This window comes from Rhinolophus ferrumequinum, chromosome 11, assembly GCF_004115265.2.
Source record: "Rhinolophus ferrumequinum isolate MPI-CBG mRhiFer1 chromosome 11, mRhiFer1_v1.p, whole genome shotgun sequence".
Classification (NCBI taxonomy): domain Eukaryota; kingdom Metazoa; phylum Chordata; class Mammalia; order Chiroptera; family Rhinolophidae; genus Rhinolophus; species Rhinolophus ferrumequinum.
In genome coordinates this window covers 4,743,378-4,765,999 of record NC_046294.1, presented here as the reverse complement: position 1 = coordinate 4,765,999, position 22,622 = coordinate 4,743,378, and the positions used below count along the sequence as shown (strand labels likewise).

The window sequence follows — 22,622 nt, the reverse complement described above, 5'->3', positions numbered from 1 at the left end:
AAAGCTTGTGCCCGAGTGAGGTGGTCTTCCTCCTTCCCACCTCCAGCCTCTGATCCAGTGGTTCCTTGGTCTCAGCTTCTGGAGGCAGAGGTTTTAGTGAGAAACCAAGTCTGGGCTGAGGGTGGCCCCTGTGAACGAAAAGCCTGGCCCAGGTGGGGAGGGCTGGTGGGAGGAGTCCAGGAAAAGGCCTTAGGTAGGGGGAGGACAGAACCATCTATGAAAACTTTGGGGCCAGGCCCTTCTTGGCCCTGCTCTGCCCTGCTGTATGACTCTGGGTACATCCTGGTCTCCCTCTGTCCATCAGTGTCCCCATTGAACTAGAAACCATGGGCTTTGCTGCTCTGTGAGGCCAGGCAAGTGGGCAATCAGGTAGGATGCAGGTGGTGTTTATTTTCATGGATTTACATATTGGAAAAGCCTTTGGGTCCTTTCCACTCTATCCTCCCTCCCCCCGGGCTGGATCCCCCACGTAAAAGGGAAGTAACACTGAGGGGCAGGCAAAGATGCAGGGTGTGGGGCTGGGGAGCCAGGGCTGGGGCCAGAGGTCTGGGCCCGCTGCCTCCCACACATGGCCAATTGGGCCCCTCGAATGTGTGAATAAATAACCCAGGTCCAGCCACAGTTTGGGTCTCACTCTTCACAGTCCAACTTGAGGCTGATGCTTCGGGCCTTACCCCGGGCCAGGGTGGTGGGCGGTGTCCCTGAGCCCTCGCGCTCCACCTGGCTGGGACCCCTTGAGCGAAGCAGCTGGCTCTGTTTGCGGAGAAAGTCCACAGGGGCAGCCCCGCCATAGCTGCTCTTGGCCAGGGTGGCCCTCGAGGGTCCCGTGGGGGCATGAGGGTGGGAGCCAGCCTCCAGTTGGCCCAGGTGGGCCACGTAGCCATCTGACAGGAACTGTGGGCAGAGGGGGGTAGGGATGAGGGAATGTTGGTCTGAGACCCACACGCTGCCCTCCCCTGTCCTCTCCAGGCTCCTGGGGAGTGCTGGCTGCATTCTAGGCCCAGCACAGCCTGATCGTGAGTTTTCTCTCAGGAAGTAGGAACGTCAGGCTGGGAGCCAGGCACCTTGGCTTTACTCCTAGCTCTGTACCTCTCTGGGCCTGTAAAATGGGATTCTTGTGGGGGGAGTAACACCAGCTAACATTTAGCAAACCCTTTTGTGTCCAGCCCTCTGCGCACTAATGTGCAGTAAATCATATGATCTTCATAATAATTGTAGAGGTCGGTGCCATTTCATCATTTCGATTTTACAGACAGGAAATTGGGGTTTAGAAAGGTCAAGGTCCATGCCCAGGGCAATGCCAGAGTGGAGCGAGCACTCAAGGTCTTGAGCACACTCCAGCCTGAGTTATCAATCCCGGTCTGCCTGGCAGCTTCAAGTTGTTCATTACCCCTGTCCTAGGAGGAAACCGGGTCCCCAGAGGCCAGCCAGCCTCTCATAGATGCCTCCCTCAGGTGCTTAACACAGGTAATCCTCTGGCCTCAGGCCCAGGCTCCTGGTCCCCGCCTTCACTTGGCCCTCACCTGGCACTGTGCTTGCAGTTTCCGCACGGCGCGGCCCACGATATAGGTCTGGCTCGCGGGCAGTCCCAGCGCCGCGTATACAGCCACGTCTTTGGGGGACCCATAGCCCGCCACAATGTTCAGTTCCACCTGTAGGGGGGAGACGCCAGTCAGCCGCACCAAGGGTGGGGCCATGGCTGGGGGCGGGATCTGGTGGGAGTCCAGGGTCAGAAGTTTCGGGAGTCCTGCTAGTGGAGTCCTACATCACCAGGCCCCCAGGAGGGCGGAACCAAAGGGTTGGCCCCAAGGACTGGGGCCTCTAGGAGCACAAGGACCATAAGGGGCCTCTCCCGTCTTGATTAGAGTCCGGAGGGTGATGGGGGTGGGACCAGATGGGCCGTCCTATGGCCCAGGGCCGGGGCGAGGGTGGAGGTGGGACTCTCCCCAGCCGCACCTCCTGCACCAGGCTCTGCAGAAACATCGCCTTCTGGCGCAGCGGGTCATGGGTGAGGCCGTCGCAGAAGGAGACAACGCCGTGGGGGAAGTTGTGCTGTGACAGCCAGGCCACCACCCGGTGCTTCTGCATATCCGGCCGGCCGGTTACGTATACGATCAGGTAGCCTGCATCCTGCCAGTGCCTGCGGGGTAGGGCTGTGGTGAGCTCCAAGCACCAGAGGTGGGGGCAGGTCTGCACGGTGAGCCAGGGGGCGGCCGCTCCTACCTGACCACGTCCACTGCGCCGGCGCGCACCTTGGGGTCGCTGCCCATGATGGAGACGCTGGCGGTAAAGGAGCCGTCGATGCTGAAGACCACGGCCTCGGTGCCTCGGGCCACCACAGTCAGGCAGCACTCAGCGTACGTGTGGTCGCCCCTATGGTCCGCAGGCGCGTAAGCAGCATTGGGGCAAGACCCGCGGAGTCCCGCCCCACAGAAGCTCGACCCGCCGCATGCTCACCTGACCATCATGCGCACAGGGTAGACGCCGATGCTCAGCGCACGCTCCGGGGGCACCGGGAAGGTGAGGCGGCCCGAGCTGTTGGTGACCTCGGTACCAAAGTGGATCCACTTGCCTGACAGTGGTTGCGTCATGACGTAGACGTCCACCTGGTGGGGAGAGGGTCCATGGGGCGGAGACCCTGGGCACCCCCTGACTTTGAATGGAGGAGAGCAGAGGCCGGCCTTTTACGGTGGATGGAGCTGGGCGCTCAACCTGGCCAGGCCGCGAGCTGGAAGCAGGACCAGGACAGGGACGGGTCTATCCTGGGCCAAGGCCGCTGGGTTCTGACCTTCTCTCCGGTGAGCGTGACCACGTCCAAGGGCCCGTACATGAAGCGTCCATTCAGCACCTGGGGGCGGCCCTCACACACCACCGTGTCGTTCGCCCGATGGTTGGAAGTGACGTTCTGGCGGGAGGAGACGGTGTGAGCCCGCAACCAAATATTGGGGCTGCAGTAGAGCTGATGCACGGGACCATAGCCCAGGCAGGGGCGGAGGCTGGAGGAGGCGGGGCTGCTGTGGTAGAGGGGCGAGGCCCGAGGGGGGGCGCTTTTGCCAACCCAGCGCTGAGGTCCTGAGTGCGTGTGTGTGGACTGCGGTTCCGGTTCCGGTTCCGAGGGGGTAAAGCCATGAAAGGACGGGATGTGCAGAGGATGAGGCGGGATGGGTGAGCGGCCATCCTTGACCTGACTTGGCAGGGGTTGGGGAAGAAACTAGTGGAGCTCCCAGAGGCAGGGCGGAGACATGAGGAGGTGGGTCCAGGACCATGGGGGCGGGGTGGGACCCGGGAAGGCCGTGGGGGCGGGCATACTGGGAGAGGAGGCAGGGCCTTGCTTTTGAGGGTGCGAGGGACAGTGCACATACTCGGATCTTGACTTGGGTACGTTTGCGCTGCCACTTCTCCCTAGGGAAGGCCGGGCTGTAGATGGATGCCTCTTCGCACTCGGCCAGCTGTGGCCGTTCCTTCTCGATCACCTGCCCAGGACCAGGCAAGGTCACGTGAACAGGGTCCTGGGGCTGCCTTTCCCTGGCCCACTCGACTCCCCATCCATCTCCCACCCCGTATCCCCGGGCCCACCTGGCGCAGGATGAAGGCCACCACATCGGCTGACTCCCAGTAGCTGGCGTGGAAGAGGTGGGGCAGCGTGACCGTGGGAAAGGCAGTGAGCGCCTCGGGGCAGTACAGCGAGTAGTCCATCCGCTTGGTCCCCCACCATCGCTCCAGGACTGCACAGCCATGGCGGGCAGTGAGTCAGGGTGGCCTCCCACCCCGTGCCTACTTGCCTGGCCCCTGGATACTCTTCCCTCCCTCCTTTCCTGCAAGCCTGCTTTGCTGGGTGCTGGGGGAGGGAGTTTCCAGAGCAGATGCTAGGAGCAGGGCTGTTTCAGCTGGGCATTGGAGGTGGAATAAAGGTCCCCTCCCCAGGCTGGGTATCTGGCTGACTTACTCTTAACCACCTCACTGGTGGTGCTGGGGGCAGCTGGCTGGGCCTGCGGCTCGGTGCCCAACTCACTGCCCTTCCAGAAGGCACCGCTGGCAGAGGTGGGTGTTGAGGGCACCAACATCTCCAGCTCCTCCAGGAAGAGGCCTGAGTGGGTCTGCAGAGTGTCGGCTGGGGGAGGAGGGGCAACCTCAGCAGCAGGTTGGGCCAGGCTGCCCTCCTGGCTTCTCACCTAGGGGTTCCAGGACAGCTCAGCCCTCACACCTCTGCCATCTTCCCTGCCAGCCCTCCCTGGTCAGGTCTTGGCTGAGGCTGAACTGCCTCACATCTGGGTGGAAGGGAAGAGTGGGGAACATTCTCCCTTCTTAGCTCACGCCAACAGCCTGCTGCATTCTTGCCAGAATGCCTGCCTCCACCACCCCAACACAGGTCCATTTGTCTCGTGGGGCCAAATGGGTACCCACTTGCATGCATACACGTACATGCCCCACACTGATACATGAACACAAATGCATATGGGGACACAATGCACCCGTAACACAGACACAGCAGACCCCCTTGTCCCCCCACTGGTGGCTGCTTTCAAACACTGGCACCCCAGTGTCAGTCACCCTGCTTCCTCTCTCTAGCCCAGTCATCACTGCCCTCCACTCCTAGGCAGAGAAGGTCACAGGGTCTTGGGGATGCAGGCCTACCAAGGGGCTGGAGTAGGGCTCCCTGTCCTGGGAGTGGTGACCCAAGAGGTTATCAGTGATGTGGGAACTACTTCATGTTTTCTTGGGTGAGAGGGTCCATCCTTGTCCCTCCCTTTTGGTGCCCTCCTTCTCCGCTTTATCTTGGTTGGGGACATACCCAGCAGCAGGGATGAGCCGTCTCCCAGAGGGAACTTCTGATAGCGGGGTACGGCCAGTGGGGCGATGGCCTGGAACTTGGGGGCCAGCAGGGGCTCAAGACGGCAGGCGCAGGGGTCGGCCGCATGGAAGAGGTTGTAGATCTGCTCACAGGCTGGACGCATTTGGGCCACTGGTACCCAGAAGATAAAGTGGGGAAGGGGTTCATCTGGGCATTCTGGGAGGTAAGGGGTGTGGGAAGCAGCACCCTGACATGCTGTGTAACCCTGAGCCAGCACTTCTCAAACTGCACTCCCTGGGAGGCCACCAGGGTCCTGCTTAGTGAGACAGAACTTTTGCCTAAGAAGAGATCAGATTCGATTTGTTCAGATGGTTCAGGATCAAGTGGCTCTATGCCTGTCGGACCCCTTCTCACACAGAGCATCTGTGGGTGTGAGTTCCTCCTGGTGCTCTTTGGGAAATCCAGCCTTAGCTAGTCCCTTTTTTCTGGGCCACAGGTTGCCCTTCTTTAGCCATAGCCAGGCCATTTAATTTGTACAGTGAGGGATGGCAATAATGCCAGCATCTCAGGTGAGACAAATTCAGAGATGGGGGAGGGGCAGATGAAGGTAGTGTGAGGCCCCCACCCCCATCCTGAGGGCTCACCCTCCAAGGCAGGCATCACGGTTTTGCGCAGAGCCAGCACCAGGCCTAGTGGGGAGCCGAAGAGGAAGAAGCCAGAGACCTTGAAGTCCAGGCGGGCAGCGCTAATGGGGACGTCAGGAGCCTCAGAGGTGGCAGTGGGTGGGCAGGAGGCTGTGCTTGCCCGCCTGGGCTCCCCGGAGGAGGACGCAGTTGTGGGGGCCACCTGCAGGCTGTGGAGGAGGGGTGCTCAGTGCTGCTGCCTCTACAGCCCAGCACGAGCCCAGGGTGGGGGTGATAGGGCAGGAATGTCACCTGTTCTGAGAGCCCTCAGCCTCAGGACTGGCCATGTCGTTGGGGGTGCGCTGGGTGGGCAGGACTGAGGGGTCTGGGCTGGCCCCGCCCAGACCCTCTGCCCCATCTGCCAGGGGGTCCCGTACTGGGCCAACCTCCGGGGAGAGCAGCTCATTGTTCTAGAAGGAACGGGACAGACACATCCTTAGGACTGCATACAAAGTGATTTCCACTTATTTGAAAGTGAGGAGAGAGGCTTGGAGGTTGGGCAGGGACTCAAAGAAAGTAGGTGGGCAGAGCCCTAGAGAGGACAGAACGAGGCAGCAGGGGACCTGCCCGCAGAGAGGTCACCTTCCAGGGCCAGAGCCCTAGACATGAAAAGACACTACCCTCCTGAGGATGCAAAGTCCAGCCACACTGACCATGCTCCCTCGGCGGCTGCTGCCCCGACTCCCTGTGCCCGCGTTGGCACTGTGACAGAGTGCATCAAAGCCCAGGATTCCACCGACACCATCCCCAATCAGCACCACCTAGGGGAGAGGGTGGCGCCATCAGGAGGGGCTGCAGTGGCGGTGCCATCAGGAGGGGCTGCATAGCAAGCACCCCAGGAACATCCTAGTTACTGACCTGCCCACAGAATCCGGTGCCCTCAGAGGAGCGCAGGAAGGCGGCATAGGCCTGGTTGGTGCGGGCAATGACAGTGGCCACAGCGCCCTGGTATCGGGAGGATGAGGTGGCCAACAGCGGCAGGGCAGCCAGTGGAATGTGGTCCTGGGAGCGGGACAGGCTGTCACCGTCATGGCTGTAGGGGCTCAGGCTGGAGGAGGAGGAGGAGGTGTGGTGGGTGGGTGCCTGCTGCCCCTCCACTGCCCCCTCCAAGTCCCTTTGGCCTGCTGGTAAGTCTTAGTGCTGTGGGCCTTTGTGGGAGTGTCAGCACCCTAGAGGCTTTGTGATGAAGCCATTGACTAGAAACTGAGGTCCAGCCGTGTGGCTGACTGGCCCAGGTGTCGGGCTTCCCGGCCTCCTCCCCTACCCTCCATGGGGCCTTCCTGGTCCCATGTGCCCCCAGGTGGATGTCTGCACCTTGGGGACCGTGTGTATCCCCCACCCTTCCACCCCTGACCAGTACTTGGAGACAAGGGCATAGGCGGCAGCACAGATGGGTGGGCAGGGCACCAGGCGCAGTGCCACGTGGCCTAGGGCCTCAGGGAAGTGGATGCGGGTGACAGCCTCGAAGGCCAGGCTCAGCGTCTGCACATCTGCCTGCTTGGAGTTGGCATCTCCAGGGCCGGAGTCCAGGATGTTGCCGCTATGCAGGATGAGGAAGAGGGCGTGGACCGCGCATGCCTCGGCCCCCAGCTCCCCAACTCCGTCTGGGCCCTGTGGGGCACAGTGGGGTGCCAGGGGTGTCAGAACCGTGGCCTGGCAGGCGGGTGGGCACAACTGTGACATGGGGTGGCTGATCCTACTCACCTCCGAGTCCCTGGGTGCTCGGTCCCCGTCCCTGATATCTTTGGTGGCCTCTGCTCCAGGGTCTATAGGACAGGGGATACCGAATGAAGGAGACTGAGGAGTCTGTGGGGGTCCCTTCATCGGACACTTCAGATACTCCTGCTCTGCTTCTGCCTGAGGGGCACCCGCAACCCCCACTTTCCTCTGACCTTTTCCTCTCCCTCGTCTCTCCCAGGTCATTTTACTTTTTTCTCTGCTGGTCCCGCTACTGTCAGGGACGCCCCTCCCCACAGTGCTTGTTTGCCTGAACATTCCTTCTACTCCTGCTCTGTCCAATGTGGTAGCCACTATCCACATGTGCCTATTTAAATTGAAACGAATGAAAATATAAAACAGTATAAAATTTGTGCCTTAATCACACTAGTCACATTTCAGGTGCTTGATAGCCACATGTGCCTGGCGGCTAAGACATTTCCATCATCACAGAAAATTCTGTTGGACACAGCTGGTCCCATCCTTCAAAACCCAGCTTAGACGACAGCTCCCATGTAAATCTTCCTAGATCCCAGATAAATTCCTCCTTTCTTTGTGCTATGGCTGCACCCCGAAAGTACTCCAGCCACCCCTCCATCCCCTCATTATCTACTCATTATTCATCTGTGTGTTTAACGAGCACCCTCTCTGGATTGACATTCATCTTAGGACCCCATTAAACTTAGGACTGACTTGTTCTCCGAGTCCCCACTGCACCTGGGGTGCTGGCAGTCTGATTCGGGATCTTTACCTGGCACACCCTCAGCCTCCGTTGGGGAGGCGAAGGCGTCGATAAAGTCATTGGAGTTCCACTTGGTCATCTCCTTGGGGAAGACCTCGTCACTGTCAGAGAAGCCTTCTGAAGGGACAAGGAGCTGTGTCATTGGGTGGGAGGAGCTTCTCAGGGACACCCCCACCTCCTCCAGGGCCCACTGCACTGACCATGGGCATCAAAGAACTCCTCTTCAGAGCTGTTCTCAGAGTCACGGGCAATGTTCTGCATGCGCCACTCGGACAAGGTCTGGGGAGACACGCCCCCTGCAGGGCCACATCAGCCTCAGCCTGGGAATCCAGCGTGAGGGTCACTCCCTCCCTTCCCTGTGCCTCAGCCTCACCTCCATGCTGGGATGAGTAGGAGGAACGGGAGGATGAGGACCACTGTTTGCCAAAGCTGGCATCAGGTGAGGCATCAGGGCCAAGGGGGGCTTCGGGCCCATCAGAGGTGCTAACGTGGCTGGTCCCAACCCCTGTCTCAGTGCATGGCTTCCCTGGGGGCTGGGCCTCGGGCCCCTCACTGCCCATGTTGCACTTGGCCATGCGCTGGGCCAGCATGCGAGCGGTCTCCTCTTCCAGTGCCCGGATGTCGGCCATGCTCAGATCAGTCCACTCGTCCTGCCAGCACCAGGCCTGCCGGTGGGCTCGCAGCATCACCCGACGCAGACCTGTAGGTGCCCAGGCATCAGAACAATGCCCCCCAACCTGAGTTGCCCTGCCACAACAGCCACGCGCCCAGTCCTTGAGGTTGGGTAATGGCTCCCCTGGGCACAGCACCCACCCAGAGCCACAAAGGAGGGCAGGGCGAGTGCTATCCAAGGGATGGGAGTGGAAACCAGGGCATCTGTCTTCCTGCCCCACCTCCCTCCCTGCCCACTGCTTTTTTCATCCCTCTGGACAGCCAGACTCTAAGCACTGACCGCACCCCCACCCCCACCCCCCAGGAAGCTGCTTGTTCTTCTCTTTCATTTGGCTTCCTGCTGATTTCTTCAGAGGAGTTAACAATTAAGGCATTAACAGTTAATGAAATTGTTGATGGTTAATGAAGGTGTTAACAGTTAATGGAAGTGTTGGCACTTAATGAAGGTTGTTGTGAAAGATGATAGCCATTCTGGGACATTTTCATCTTAAGTGGAGGAATAGTTAGAAACCTCAACATCTAGGAAATAAAGTAATAATGATTCAATTATAAACTTCTGGAAGGAAATATATCAAATCTTAATAGTGGTTATATGTGGGTGACTTTTATTTTCTTATTTGTGCCTTTTAGTGTTTTTCCAAATGCAAGACAAGGAGCCTGTATTACTCTCCAAGCAAATTTCCTCACCTGTAAAATGGGAATAATAATAGTCTTTCCCTTGCGGGGTGTTGTGGGTGTCAAAGGAAATCTTGCATGGAAAGTGATTAGCAAAGGATTTGGAATCAACATTGCCTTTTAATATCTGGCCCAACCTCCTCGTTTACAGAAGGGAAAATTAAGGTGCAGAGATGGGAAGTGGCTCACTGGAGGTACCATGAGAGTGCGCAGTAGAGTAGAACCCAGGCCCCTGGACGTCCCTATCCAGGGATCCTTCTACCAGCAGGTGGCCCACCTTTAGCCCTGGGAGGTGGGGCAGGGCTGAGCTGCAGGATCGGTGGAGTTGGTTTACGGTGGCGTGAAACATGGGCTCCTGGATACCAGGGCCGGAGGACGGGACTGTGGGAGTTGAGCATGGGAGGAACCCTGAGAGAATGACATCGGAGTCACAGCAGCCTTAGCCTGCATTCCTTAGCATGTTGCCAGTTAGGGCTGATGACCCTCCTGAGAGTCTCTAAGTCCCACTTGATTCACAGAACGTTTTAGAATCTTAGACCTGAAGACCATGTCGCCAACTTCTTGTCCTCCTGACTCTTAAAAACTCTTACTTGTACCTTAAGGCTAGTCTCCCCTGACCCCCAGCCAGGCTGTGTTGCTTCCCTCTGCGCCTCAGCCCTCACCACATCAAACGGCAATAAGGGCTTTATGCTCGTGTCTCCTGTAGTCTGGGAGCATCCTGGCTCACACACAGGGCCTGGTGCATGCTGGGTAAACAGACCCTCCTGCAGCTGGGTGCTCACCGACATCGTGGATGAACTGCTCAATCTTGGCTTGCATGCCCCAGTAGCGGAACTCCACCTTGCACAGCTTGTAGGCACACATGAGGGGCCCCGACTGGGCTGCCGTGCGTGCCCAGTCATCAGCCAGCGGTCCTCGGCCCGTCTTAACTGAGCGGTACAGCCGGGGGTCCTCTTCTGCTTTGTACTCGCCCGGGGCCACTGCATCCTTCACGATGTCGATGGTGTCTGAGGGGGTTCCAGCAGCACTGAGCACCACCAGCCCCCTCCAGCCCTCACCACCCCTTCCCTGCCTTGGGACCGGAGGGCAGCCTTTTGAAGACAGCAAGCCAAGGCCCAGAGAGAGCCTGAGACTTGTCAGCGGCTGCCCATGGAGGATTCAGGTGACCTGAGAAGGTCTCCAGGGTCCCCCTACTGGCTCCAGGCCTCACCCAGGATGCGCTGTCTCTTCTCAGCCCCGCTCAGGTTAAAGACGTTTGGCTGCTGTCCGCCATCGGGCAGCACCAGCCCCCTCCAGCCCTCACCACCCCTTCCCTGCCTTGGGACCGGAGGGCAGCCTTTTGAAGACAGGAAGCCAAGGCCCAGAGAGAGCCTGAGACTTGTCAGCGGCTGCCCATGGAGGATTCAGGTGACCTGAGAAGGTCTCCAGGGTCCCCCTACTGGCTCCAGGCCTCACCCAGGATGCGCTGTCTCTTCTCAGCCCCGCTCAGGTTAAAGACGTTTGGCTGCTGTCCGCCATCGGGCAGATAATAGGTCTCTATTTCAATGGAGAATTTCTCCACAAAGGGGCAGGTATACCTAGGCAGAGGATAGGGGCAAGGGTCACTATTGCACCTATGAAGGCTGTTCCCCGTGTGGCCCCATGTCCAACCCACCCACTCACCGGGTTCGGGTGTAGGGATAAGCGTTCCAGGATTCCTCCTCCACCTGCAGAGCGGCCTTGGGCAGCAGTGCCCGGAACCAGCCTGGGATGTGAGAGCCCACGTGGTACACCTTGTGTGTGTACTGCCCACTGCCGCCGGGCCCATCTGTGTAGGGCCGGTTGGCCAGGATCTCCACGCCACTGCCCTCGCCACTTGACTCCTCCCGGCTCTTTTTCTGTAGTCCAGGGCAGAGCAGAATGCACAGCTCAGGCTCAGCTCCTGGGATTCCCCAGCTTGGCCTGGCCCCTCACACAGCTGCGGGGATGGGGGGGGCCCTAGTCCTAGTTTTTCCAACTCCTTGAAACTTGACCCTGGCCCCCATGCAGCTCCTGGGATCAGAATCACAGCTGCTGTCCAGTCCCCCACAGGGTTGAGTGTCTGCTTTATTCTAGGCATTGTTTGGGATTATATTAATTAGGATCTGTTGATAAACAAAGACTCCTGCCCTTATAGAATTTATGTTCTAATGGAGGGAGACAGACACAGAAAAACAAATTATAAGGTGGTAAGTTTTATGGGAAAAAGAAAGCATAGAAGAGAGTAAGGGGGATTGAGTTGGGGATTGCAATTTCCATAGATGGTCAGAGAAGGCCTCACAGGAAGATAACACGACTATGATTTGAACGTGACTTGAAGGGAGGGAGGGTACTGATGGATGTGGGGTGGGGGGAAGTATTCAAGGCAGAGGGGAAGCCAGTGCAAGCTTCTGAGGTGACAGCATGCTGCATGTACCCCAGGAGCAGCAAGGAGGCCAGGGTGGGTGGGCTGGGAGAACTGAGGAGAGTAAAAGGGACCCCATCTCTCTGAGGACCTGACCCTGGTCCCCTCCGTGGGACCCCAAGATCAGCTCCTGCCACAACCCCTCATAATTTGAGAGCACTCAAATCCTGCCCTTTTATAGCTCTGGAGTCCAAACTTGGCCCATTCTGCCCCCTCAGGCTGGATCCTGGCCCTCTTGTCTCTGTGGACTGATCCTATCCTCCTGGGAACACATCTGGAACAGGCCTCCCTGAGGGCCTGTACCAACCCTCCCTGAGTGAGAGCCTGCCCTGGCCCATTTTCCTCACAGCCCAAGCCCAGACCCCTACACTCTTTCTCTTGGCCCAGACCTCTTCCCTTATCCTCTGGGGTCTCTGTCTGCCCCTCTATGTCAGTTTAGGGGCCCAATCCTCCTCCATGTCTTCCTGACCTGGGCTTGCCAGGATCCTGCATCCTCTGGGGACCCCCCTCCCAGCCTTCTCTACCACCTAGGACCCCTCCTCACTCCGTGCCTCTCACTCTTGCCTCCTCATGCATTCCTTTCCCTATCCCCATGGGATTACATATTGGAAGGAAAATTAAAGATCAGACACGGGCTGAGCAGCCAGCACGGGTTGGGCACTTGGGGGGTGGGGAGGCACGGCTGTGCCTTTCTGCCCCCTTTCCCACAACCCTTCCCCCTTCTCCCCCATCCAAAGGGTGAACTCTCTCTCCTCCTCTGGCCTCAGAGCCCTTTCAAGCCCCGGAGCAGCAGTGCCCGGGGTTGAGCTGGGCCCAACCCTTTGCCCCAAGTGCGGCCTGCATGCTCCTGCCCTTACCCCATCATGATGTATGGTCCCCATTGGTCTCCGCTTCCCACAGCCCTCACCTGTATCATGTAGAGCTGGGCCACCTGGTACTCGTCCAGGCTCATGGGCAGCAGAATGTGGTACTCCTTGATAAGCATCCTGAAAGCGTTCGGCCGGCTGCACTCGGCCTCCGCTCCGCCTGGCGCAGGGCACCGCACGGCCGTCAGTGCGGGGCGGCGGCGCGCGGCTCCGAGCCCTGCGCCCAGGCCGAGGGGCTCGGGCCACAGGACCCCATGCCCGGGCCCGCCACCGGGGAGGCAGAGACGAACCCAGCGCCGCCTGGGGCCCGGAGCAGCAGCGAGGCTGAACGCTGACCTCCTTTCCGCGCAGCCCCCGTCCCCCACCCGCCCGTTGCCATGGCAACCGCGCGCTGACGCGGGCCCCCCGGAGCTGCAGCGCGAGCCGGCCAGCCTCTCCTTTCCCTCCGCGTCCAGAGCCCCCTCGAAACAGCATCCCTCTAGGACCCGCCCCCTGGAGCCCCCGGACCCCTCCTTCCGGGCCTGCCTTCCACAACCCGCCCCTCAGGGCCGCCCTTTACGATCCCTTTCCCAGAGTCGGTGGGGTCCCGTGTCCCCCCACTCCCGGCCTCTACTTAAAGCCTTGTCCCCCACGGTGTCTCTCCACCGAGCAGTTCGGTGCGCCCTCCTCTTAGCATGTCAGTGTTCCCCACACCCCCGCACCTGAACCTTTTTTCCAGGACCAGGTAAATAACCCCTCCAGCCCCCAGACCCGCCTTCCCACCCTGGCCGGCAGCCCCAGTGCTCGACTTCCCCCTCCCCACCATCCTTCCTGAACCCCCGGCACTTGCCTATGCAGCCACCCCATCGTCCTTCCTAGGGGTTGACCCTCTCTTCGGGCAGAGGCAAGAGTGGCTCCACTTGGTATCCTACGGGCCCCGGCCCTGAGAGACCCGCTCAGCGCCCCCGCGTTCCGTTGCAGGCACCCATCCTACCCCACCACCTCGCACCCCGCGAGCAGGCGAGAGGCCCCACTGTCCCCACTTCCCTCTGCTCCCCGGCGTCCCGTGCCCCGCCGCGCTCTTGGCCCATCCACTGACGTCCCGGCTCACCTCTAGTTGAGGGCGGGCGCCCCTCACTGGGTACAGGCGGGGGCGGACGGGCTGTGGGGGGAAGCCCCGAGCGCCCCCAGCCCCGGCCTCGGATTCCAGCAGTGGCCGGACCCTCTGGAGGCGCAGCGTCGGCCCATGGCCCCGACCTTTCTCCCCATCCGCCCGCCGGCGCCCTGCCGTCCCTCCCTGCCGCCCGTCGCGTCACTGCGGCTGCTCCGCCCCCTTCCTGGGCTCGGCGGGCCCTCCCCACCTCTACGGGGTCCGGGCTGCCCCGCCCGCGGCGGAGGAGGGCGGCCCCTGCCTTCCTTCCCCACCGCAGCAGGGGAAGAGGCCGGCGCTTTTTACTCCCTCTGTGCTCGTTGGGATCCCCAAAGCACTCTTGGTGTCTATCTCCACCCTAGCCCAGCCTTTCTATGTACTAGGAAAAAATGGCAGGGTCCCAGCCCCATCGTCCCTAACCCCTCAAACCTGAAACAGACCCAGGATAGGGGACATGCCTCCCCCCACCAAAGTCTGGCCAGAAGCTGGTCTCTGACTTGCCTCTGCCTATTCCAGCGCCCCAGACACCTAGGGTCACTCAGCTACACACCCAGGCAGAGGCCCGCAGTCACTCGGAATCCTAGGACTAGCCTCTCAGTGGGGCCCCACCTACATCTTTCAGGTCCACTAGTCTGGCCAACCAGCCACCAGAGCCTGGGCAAAGGCTGAGACACCTGAGGGCCGGGATTGCGGGGCCACACCCAGTTTGCTAAAGGCACTGGGACAGTGGATGGCAGCACAGAGCTGGGTCTCAGTCGTGTCGGAAGCCTGCCCTCTCCCCTTTGGCTCTGCTTCACAGGTGCTGGGGGGGCAGGAAAGCCACGGTGTGCCCTCTCCTCTCTGCAGAGTCAGAGATGGTGTGTATTCAGAGACTCCAGGGCTGATTCACTTTAGGATGTGAGGGCATTAAGGCATGTGAGGGCGTGGCTTAAGTGAACTGGCATTTCCACCCTGCCAAGCATCACTGCTAATCCAGAGGTAGAGCCCTCTAGGCCCAGGATGGTGACATTGCCCTCCAGGGGTGGACGAGGCCAAGGCCTTGTGCTGCCCCCTGGTGGCACCATGTGAAGGAGGGCAGGGTTTCAGCTACAGGAGCTCAACTCTCCAATACTACTTACACCTGGGAAGGCTGATGGCCGACAGGGGCAGGGTCCCTCCCAAAGTAAACTGGACAAAGGGGTGGTGGGGTAGGGTGCAAGGCTGGGCTAGGCCCAGTCCGCCTCTCCCACCCTTCGAGTCTTCTCTTTCCCTCTTTCTTCCCAGACCACCCAGGCTTAGTAGAAGTACCAGACTCAGAAAGACTAAGCGCTGAGAGAACAACTCCAAATTATCTTTTATTTATACAAAAAGGGCATGTTTAGCAAAAGACACACTGAGAAAAGAGTGGCTATGGCCCAGGAGACAAGGCAGGGAGGTGACAGGCCTTCTGAGGCCCCACTGGGGGAGAAGGGGTCTGGGACAAAGTGGTGAGAAGTCCTGGGTAAGTGCTGAGGGCCACAGAAAGGAGAAAGTTCCAGTTGGATCAACACCATTGGCAGGTCATGGGTGGGACTCACAGTGACCTTGCTGCTGACTATGGCAGGGGTCCCAGTTAGTGCTGCCGACTGGAGTGAACCACCCCTGGTTTCTGGAGGGCACCCACCAAGGGACACAGGACAGGAAGCGCAACTCGGGATGAAGGCCAGGGAGAAGCAGGTGACCTGCAGTGGCCGGAAAAGGTCCAGACTTGGAGGCGGAGGCGCGTCCTGTTACGTGCGGGCGTTCCGCTCTGTCTCTGCCAGGCACTCTCTGACTAGGGCCCGGGCATGGATGATGCCTGGGGTGGGGGTGAGGGTGGGGATGGGGAAGTAACATACAGGGTCTCAGCGACCCTCCACAGTCCCACCCTCACCCTCCAGAGGAAGACCCCTCCCTCCCCACCCCCATTCCTTTCAGTAAGAGGGACTATAATCAAATGAAGGGCTGGATGAGATTAGAGGTTTAGCTAATCCTCAGATTTGCCCCGTTTAAATACAAATTCCCTGGTCCTTCCCTGGAAACTGACTCAGTTTCAATTCAATTCAGTACAACACCTCTGGATAGTGATCTTGGCCCTAGTCTAGGTTTGGCTCAGGTGGCCTCCAGATGTCCTTCCTTCCTGGGGGAGCAGGGTGGCATGAGGGGGTGGGCGAACCTGGTGTCACTCACCTCTCTTCAGGCGCTCCATGGCGCTCTTGCTGCCAGCATAGGTGGGCCGGATCTCTTTGCCCATCTCCTCGATGACAGACAGCAGATCCGTGTAGGTGCTCTGGGAACCCTGAGCGCCGGGGGGCTTCATTGCCTATGTCAAAAGAGAACAGGGAGGTGAGCTCAGGCCCCATGGGGCCTCCAGTCCCCGATCATAGGCAATTCCCTAGGTCCCACTCACCTGCACATAGCCCATGGAGGGCGGTCCAAAGTCGTTAAACAGTGGTCTGAAAGGGGCAGCGGCTCCCGGCACCGAGCCCGACGGCGATGGGACACTTCCGGCTGCAACATGCGCGAGTTAAGAGGTCAGCGCGGGACAGGGACGCCTCCTCCCAGCGCTCCAAGCCCCCGACCGGATTCACCCGATTCCTTCCAAAGAGATTCTTCATTCCAGGCTGCTCAACTTCAGAGACAAACCCCTCCCCCTGCACCCCATCAGGCCCTTACACGACCACGCCCACTTCACAGGCCAGCAAAGTGAGGCTCAGGGAGGATAGGCGGCAGGCCCAGTACTGCAGAACTCAGGCCATCTTCTCTTCGAGACCTCGAACGCCCGGGCACGCGAGCAGTGGTGGAACTGGATCCTCACCTGTAGGGACTGGGGTGCCAGGCCCAGGGGTGCTGGAGCCCGGGGTGCTGGTGGGGGCGGGGGCGATGGGTTTGTAGGACATCCCCAACTCCTGGGCGCGGGGGACACCGGCCGGCCGCTCCTCCGGGGTTGGCTGACTGGCCACTCAGCCGCGCTCTGATTGGCAGGCGGGATGCACGCCCCTGGTAAATAGAGCTAAGGCCGGAAGGGCGGGCGGGCACAAACGCTCCCTCACTCCCGATTGGTGAGCGAAGATGTCACTCGGGCCTCCTCAATGGTAGAGAACGACTCCAACAGGTCGCAACCGCTGCTGATTGGTCTCCGCCTTCCGGACCTCGCACCTGTCTGCTCCGGATTGGGCGGTGGCCGACGCCCTCCGCAATTGGCGAGTTCGCGGCCAGGGCCCGCGCGCTCTCTATCCGATTAGTCCCAAGGCCCGAGAGGCGGGGCCTCGGAATCCCGGACCTGGGTCTGGTACGCCGCGGTTTGTGCGGAGGAGGTCTTCACGGGCGCGGGCACCGCCCTCACGCCTCGCTCGCGCTGCTTCGCACGTCAGCTCCGTGTCGCTGGGTCTTGGTTCAGCTGGGGCTGCTGCCGCCGCTGCGCAGCGCGCCTTTCCTCTGCTCCGGATGTCGGAGGACGCCGGGCTTTGACGTTCGGAGCCCTGCGCCCCACCCCGTGCGCTTTTACGTCACCTTTCGCCGGTTCAACAACCTGTGCCCGATCTGCGCATGCGCCTTCCTAAAGCCTGCGTTTGTTCCCATGGCAACGGGTACCTCATCAACGCCACCGCCGCACGTCTTCCTCCAAGTTGTTTCGTTCTCCGGTCTACGCTGGCGTTAGGTCCAAGGGCGACTTCAGAGACTCCTCTCAACGTGCTCCGCCAAGGTCCCACGCCTATGCCTCATAATGACAGTAGCAGGAAGAACAAATCTTCATTAAATACTGCATGCCAGGCTCTGTAGCAAGTGGACCATGGACAAGAGTACCTACTGGAGTCAGACTGACGGTTTAAATCTCACACCATCCCCACTAGCGATCTTTCCTTGGGTAAGTTGCTCACCTCAATATGACTCAGTTTCTCCATCTGTAAAATGGGGACGGTAATAACTATCAGGGTTGTTGTGTGGATTAAATAAATATTCATAAAGTGCTTATTATTTCATTCTTTTCTGTCTCACTCCAGTGTCTCAAAATCTTTCCATTTCTCCACCCAGACCCCCCGTCAAATCTCATTCCTCACTACCCTAGAGTTTACACTCTCCTCCAAACACTAACCCTTTCTCCCAGGCTACTTCTCCCCAGACTTCTCTGGCCTTGTGTGCCCTTCATGCCCCGCCCCCCCCAAGTCTGTAGATTTTTCTCATCCCTAGGTCATTCATTCATTCAACAGACGTGTTCTGACTCCATCTTCTATCTCAGGCCTTATGCCAGACACTGATACTGATAATGGAAATGAATGGCCATGGCTTCTATCCGCAAGGAACTCCTAGTCCCAAGGGAGACACAGGGAGGTAAAGGCACACAGTACGGTAAGAAAATGTGGAGACTGAGAAAAGTGCATTGGAACTTAGAGGAGGGGGCCTGCCTGGTGATATCAAACGAATTCTTCCCAGAGGAGGTGGATGGACAAATAAACTGATATGTCAATACAATGGACTATTCAGCAATAAAAGGAAGTTACCTATCTAGCCAAGAAACGACACAGACAGGAATATTGTTACATGAAAGAAGCCAGCCTGAAAAAGCCACATACTGTATGATTCCAATTGTATGACATTCTGGAAAAGGCAAACTATACAGAAGGTAAACAAATTACTGCTTGCCAGGGTGCTGAGGGGGGTAGAATTGAATAGATGAAGCACAGGGGACTTTTTTTAGGGCAGTGAAACTTCTGTATGATACTGTAATGATGAATGCCAGACATTAAGCATTTCTCAAAGAGCAAACTTGAATGTGTGCTTTTTTTTTTTTTTTTTTAAGGACGTCATTGTTCCCAGTGGCCCATGGGATCGAACTGGCAACCTTGGTGCTACAGCACCACGCTCTAACCAACTAAGCTAACTGGCTACCCCCTAATGTGTGCAAATTTTTAAAATATCATTTAGGTAGTCAGGGATCCCAGGATGGGATGCAGAATATGACAAAAGAATCTGTGTGACAAATGTATGAAACCGTCTCTCCGAAGGGGTAGGGGAATAAGGTGCTAGGCTGGAAATGAGTGGAGTCTGTAAGAATAAAGGCAAAAGGAACTGCTCGTAACACTGTACTATATAGTTTGATAAAGTGGTTTCCCATGGGGGTATGGGTTAACAGTTGTGAAACCACTACACACATACACTAGAATTGAAAATTAAGTAGATGTAGGATGGATTATTTCTCACTGCGGGAATGAGATGTTACAGCTAACGCTGGTCCCTGTGGTAGTGAATTGAAATTGGAGACATCAATATGAACTCATGTTTAGCTTCATATAGATACAGTTGGTTACATGCAGAAACATTTATAAATGTATATATGCACAGGTCGCTGTACACACATACCTCCTCACTGTATTGGGGAGGGCCTAGCTAGCGTCCAGATCTTGGCTTCTAACACCATTCTCCAATGAAATGAAACAGAGTTCCTTGCAGAAATAGCTGCTTCTAGCGCTGGGGCAGGAAATGTACAAGATGATCCTGGAGTATCTTGTAGTGAAGAAAGTAAGAAAATCCTCAAAACAGAAACAAAACCCCCACAATGATGAGGGCATGTCAAAGGGAGACGAGCCCATGGAAGAGCCAAAGCTGGGACTATTTGAACAACAAAATAAAATAGTATTGGATTAGAACTTAAAGTATAAAATAAATACCTATGAGCCCATATGGATATAAATATATCATTGATTGAATGAACAAATAAGTGGGGAGAAGAGACAAATCTCCCGTACAGAAGAATTTCAAATAATTTATGTCGACACTCTGCCCCTAAGTGTGGGCTGTGCATAGTGACTTCCTTCCGGAGAGTACAGTACGTAAAAGTTTTATACTATAGAAATCTGATAAACACTGCCTCAGGCCAGGTGATCAAGACGAAGAGCAATAGCCATGCCATGTTGATACTACAATACGCCCTTGATACGATGGCGGGAGAACGTGTCACCTTACCTCTGTGGTCTTCCGCCCCCAAGCCCATAACCCCAGACTAATGATGAAGGAAACATCAGACAAATTCCCAAATTAGGGACATTATATGAAGTACCTGCGCAGTCCTCCTCAACTCTGTCAAGATCATGGAAGGAAGGAAGGAGGGAGTGAGGGAGTGTGTACACAGGTAAGAGGGAGCGAGGGAGAGAGGGAGGAAGGGAGGGAGGGAGGGAGGAAGGAAGGAAGGAAGGACAAAAAAGAGAAAGAAAGAAATACTGAGAAACCATCACAGCCAAGAGTAAGGAGACATCATTCCTAATGTAATGCAGTATCCTGGGTGGCATTCTAGAACAGAAAAAGGACACTCAGGGAAAAGCTGATGAAAGCTGCATAAAATGTGGACTTCAGTTAATAATAACATATCCGTATAAGTTCACGAACCGTGACCAATGTACCATTCTAATGTAAGATATTAATAATGGAATGATGGTTAATTTTATGTCAACCTGACAGGGTCACGGGGTTCCCAGACATTTGGTCAAACATGATTCTGAATGTGTCTGTGAGGGTGTTTTCTGGATAAGATTAACATCTGTTGAATCAGTGCACTAAGTGAAGCAGACTGCTCTTCCCAATGGGGTGGGCCTCAGCCAATCAGTTGAAAATCTAAATAGAACAAAAAGGCTGAGTAAGTGGAAACTTTGCCTGCCTGCTGACCTGGAACATTTGTGTTCTCCTGCCCTCACACTGGAACTTACACTGGCAACTTTCCTGGTTTTCAGGCCTTGGGATGCATTGGAGCTACACCACGGGCGCTCCTGGGTCTCCAGCTTGCTGACTGCAGGGCTTGGGACTGCTCGGCCCCCATAATCACCTGAGCCAATTCCTTATAATAAATATCTTTACACACACACACACACACACACACACACACACACACACACACATCTATTGGTTCTGTTTCTCTGGAGAATCTTACCTAGCACATAAGAGAAGCTGGATGTAGGGTATACGGGAACTTACTGTACTATCCTCGAAATAATTCTGTAAACCTGGAACTGTTCTAAAGTACGTGGATATAACATCTCGATGGTTACCTGGGTGCGTTCACAGGTAAGAAATCATTGAGCTGCACACAAGGTTTACATGCCTTACTGAATGTATGTTATATTCAAACTATTTAAAGTAGATTTAATGTAAAAACCTGGTTCTCTTGGGAAAGCAGGTCTCGTGGCTCTGGCTTGCTCTGGCTGGCCACAGCTGGTGGAGCAGGGTGGCAGGTGCCCCTCTTAGGTGAGGAAGGGGCTCTCAGCTCAGCACAGGCTTGGCCTGCCCACGGTTCCTTTCTGGCCCTGGCCGCTGCTCCAGCTTGTTGTCTGTTGGGACCTTTTGGGCTAGCAGCCTTTTGGGAATGGCGGGGGGAGATATGGTCACTTCTGGTGCCAGCAGACACACTGTAGACGGTGAAGACCATCCCAGCAACCCCCTCAACCCCGAACTGCAGAGCCTGCCAGGCCGGGGAGGCTGACTGAGTGGGGTTCTGGTCTTGCCCTGGCACATGTTCATCACTCCTCCCGCCCCTGCAAAAGGACCAACAGCCAGGCAGCAAAGCCATCTGTACCAACGGTACAGGGCTGTGGGAAGGAAGTTGGGCCATGGCTCCCAGCGAAGCTGCAAGCCTGGGACAGCAACTCCTGATCCCCAGGCCTGCCAGACTGGCTGGCAGGAGAGATCTCCTAATTGAGAATTAAGGATTAATCGGCATCTTCCAGGAGAGTGGCATTGAAGCTGCCGCAGCCAGCCCTAGCAGCTCAGTGTCCAGGCCCTGGGCTGGGCAGGGACCGGTGGTTGATACCCGATCTGTCCCAGGGCCATCTTGGCAGCAGAGGTGGCGAGGACCAGGCACAGGGCTGGACGCTCCCACCCCTTCCCAGCCAGGAAGTCAGGGCTCGTCAGCCCTCCCAGCAGGCAGCGGCAGTGGCCAGTCAGGCCTTTGCTGCAGCTAGAAGAGGCTGAGGCCCATCCTGGGCCCAGTCTGACCCTGAGGCACCCTCTCTCGTTGGCACTGTGATTTTAGAGTCCCCAGGCCTGAGTGCACGTCCCACCTCCGCTTCATCGTAATTGTGTGGGACTTTATGCTAGTCCCTCGTCTTCCAGGAGCCTTCTGGTGCTGGCGAAGGGGCTGGGTTCACCTGGGACCATGGGGAATCATGGCCAGTTCCTGAACAGAGTGTCACAAAATGCAGCTGGAGTTTAGGAAGATAATCCGGCAACATGTGCTGCATGGACTGTTGGGGAGAGATGGCGGTGCGGCTGTGTGACCTCTAACAAGTCACGTAAACTGGGCCCCTCGGTTTCCTCAATCTGGAAAATGGGGCTATGAAGACCAGGACAGGATTGGAGTGAGGCGACATGCGATTCGGGTCCCCCAGGAAGCAGACGCTGAGATGAAGTTAGGAATGCAAGCTAGAAAAGAAAGTGGGATTGGCAGGAGGGCTTCTGAGCTGAGATGGGCCTGACCATGCCTCAGCTAACGTAAGGGGAGGTGAGGCAGTGACCACCGAGGACAGGAGCCTCAAGTCAAGCAGAAATGTGCACGTCCTAGCTCCCCTCATGCTGGGTCAGATGGCAGCCTAGGAGCTGAGGTATATCCTGAAGGGACCAATAGCCAGAGCCTGACAGCAAACTCACTCCTCCCAGCTGAGAATTAAAGCTGGGAAGGACTAGAGTTCTTTCTCAAAGGGCTCTGAACAGCACCCCTCCAAGAGTAAATGAAATGGAGCTTGGGAAAAGCCCTCACACACTTGCCCCACCCTCTAATCCTGGACCAGACAGGGGTCATTCACAGGATGAGGGGCCAACATACATCCAATTCTGAGGGAAGCAGGTTGGGTTTACTCCTCCAGGTCTGTTTCCCAACGCTTGCTGTGGGCCGGGTCCAGGATCAAGAGAGGACCGCTGCCCACCCAAGGCACACAATCAAGG

General features: G+C 57.3%; 2 protein-coding genes across 5 annotated transcripts; both read right to left on the bottom strand.

Annotated features, from left to right (window-relative positions):
- Nucleotides 1–370: 370 nt before the first annotated feature.
- Nucleotides 371–13,872, bottom strand: PITPNM1 (phosphatidylinositol transfer protein membrane associated 1). Of its 2 annotated transcripts, none has more exons than XM_033119737.1 (24): nt 13,659–13,872; nt 12,610–12,728; nt 10,943–11,157; nt 10,736–10,857; nt 10,063–10,287; nt 8,307–8,633; nt 8,134–8,229; nt 7,943–8,047; nt 7,180–7,241; nt 6,836–7,086; nt 6,334–6,523; nt 6,129–6,236; nt 5,728–5,885; nt 5,437–5,645; nt 4,793–4,963; nt 3,947–4,111; nt 3,577–3,725; nt 3,363–3,473; nt 2,789–2,905; nt 2,458–2,606; nt 2,224–2,373; nt 1,957–2,140; nt 1,524–1,652; nt 371–894 (listed from the first exon to the last, which is right to left on the bottom strand). In XM_033119737.1, the coding sequence occupies exons 2-24, from the start codon at nt 12,685–12,687 to the stop codon at nt 631–633; spliced, it is 3,735 nt and encodes a 1,244-aa protein (XP_032975628.1). In that variant the 5' UTR covers nt 12,688–12,728; nt 13,659–13,872; the 3' UTR covers nt 371–630. The 2 variants fall into 2 exon arrangements, with proteins under 2 accessions (XP_032975628.1, XP_032975627.1); XM_033119736.1 differs by having other exon boundaries at nt 7,943–8,050; nt 13,659–13,871.
- Nucleotides 13,873–15,006: 1,134 nt separating this feature from the next.
- On the bottom strand, nt 15,007–17,169 carry CDK2AP2 (cyclin dependent kinase 2 associated protein 2). Of its 3 annotated transcripts, none has more exons than XM_033121778.1 (4): nt 16,371–17,169; nt 16,105–16,205; nt 15,885–16,017; nt 15,007–15,397 (listed from the first exon to the last, which is right to left on the bottom strand). In XM_033121778.1, the coding sequence occupies exons 2-4, from the start codon at nt 16,117–16,119 to the stop codon at nt 15,237–15,239; spliced, it is 309 nt and encodes a 102-aa protein (XP_032977669.1). In that variant the 5' UTR covers nt 16,120–16,205; nt 16,371–17,169; the 3' UTR covers nt 15,007–15,236. The 3 variants fall into 3 exon arrangements, with proteins under 3 accessions (XP_032977669.1, XP_032977666.1, XP_032977667.1); XM_033121775.1 differs by having other exon boundaries at nt 16,513–17,167; XM_033121776.1 differs by having other exon boundaries at nt 15,007–15,513; nt 16,513–17,158.
- Nucleotides 17,170–22,622: the final 5,453 nt, after the last annotated feature.

Excerpts from the sequence above, each read along its gene's own strand:
- PITPNM1 (XM_033119736.1), bottom strand. The coding sequence starts at position 12,687 with ATGCTTATCAAGGAGTACCACATTCTGCTGCCCATGAGCCTGGACGAG. Across the intron at positions 11,158-12,609 it reads CCCAGCTCTACATGATACAG|AAAAAGAGCCGGGAGGAGTC; the intron begins GTGAGGGCTGTG and ends CCTGGACTACAG. Across the intron at positions 10,858-10,942 it reads TATCCCTACACCCGAACCCG|GTATACCTGCCCCTTTGTGG; the intron begins GTGAGTGGGTGG and ends TCCTCTGCCTAG.
- CDK2AP2 (XM_033121775.1), bottom strand. The coding sequence starts at position 16,594 with ATGTCCTACAAACCCATCGCCCCCGCCCCCACCAGCACCCCGGGCTCC. Across the intron at positions 16,206-16,512 it reads TGGCACCCCAGTCCCTACAG|CCGGAAGTGTCCCATCGCCG; the intron begins GTGAGGATCCAG and ends CGCATGTTGCAG. Across the intron at positions 15,398-15,884 it reads CATGGAGCGCCTGAAGAGAG|GTCACCTGCTTCTCCCTGGC; the intron begins GTGAGTGACACC and ends CGGCCACTGCAG.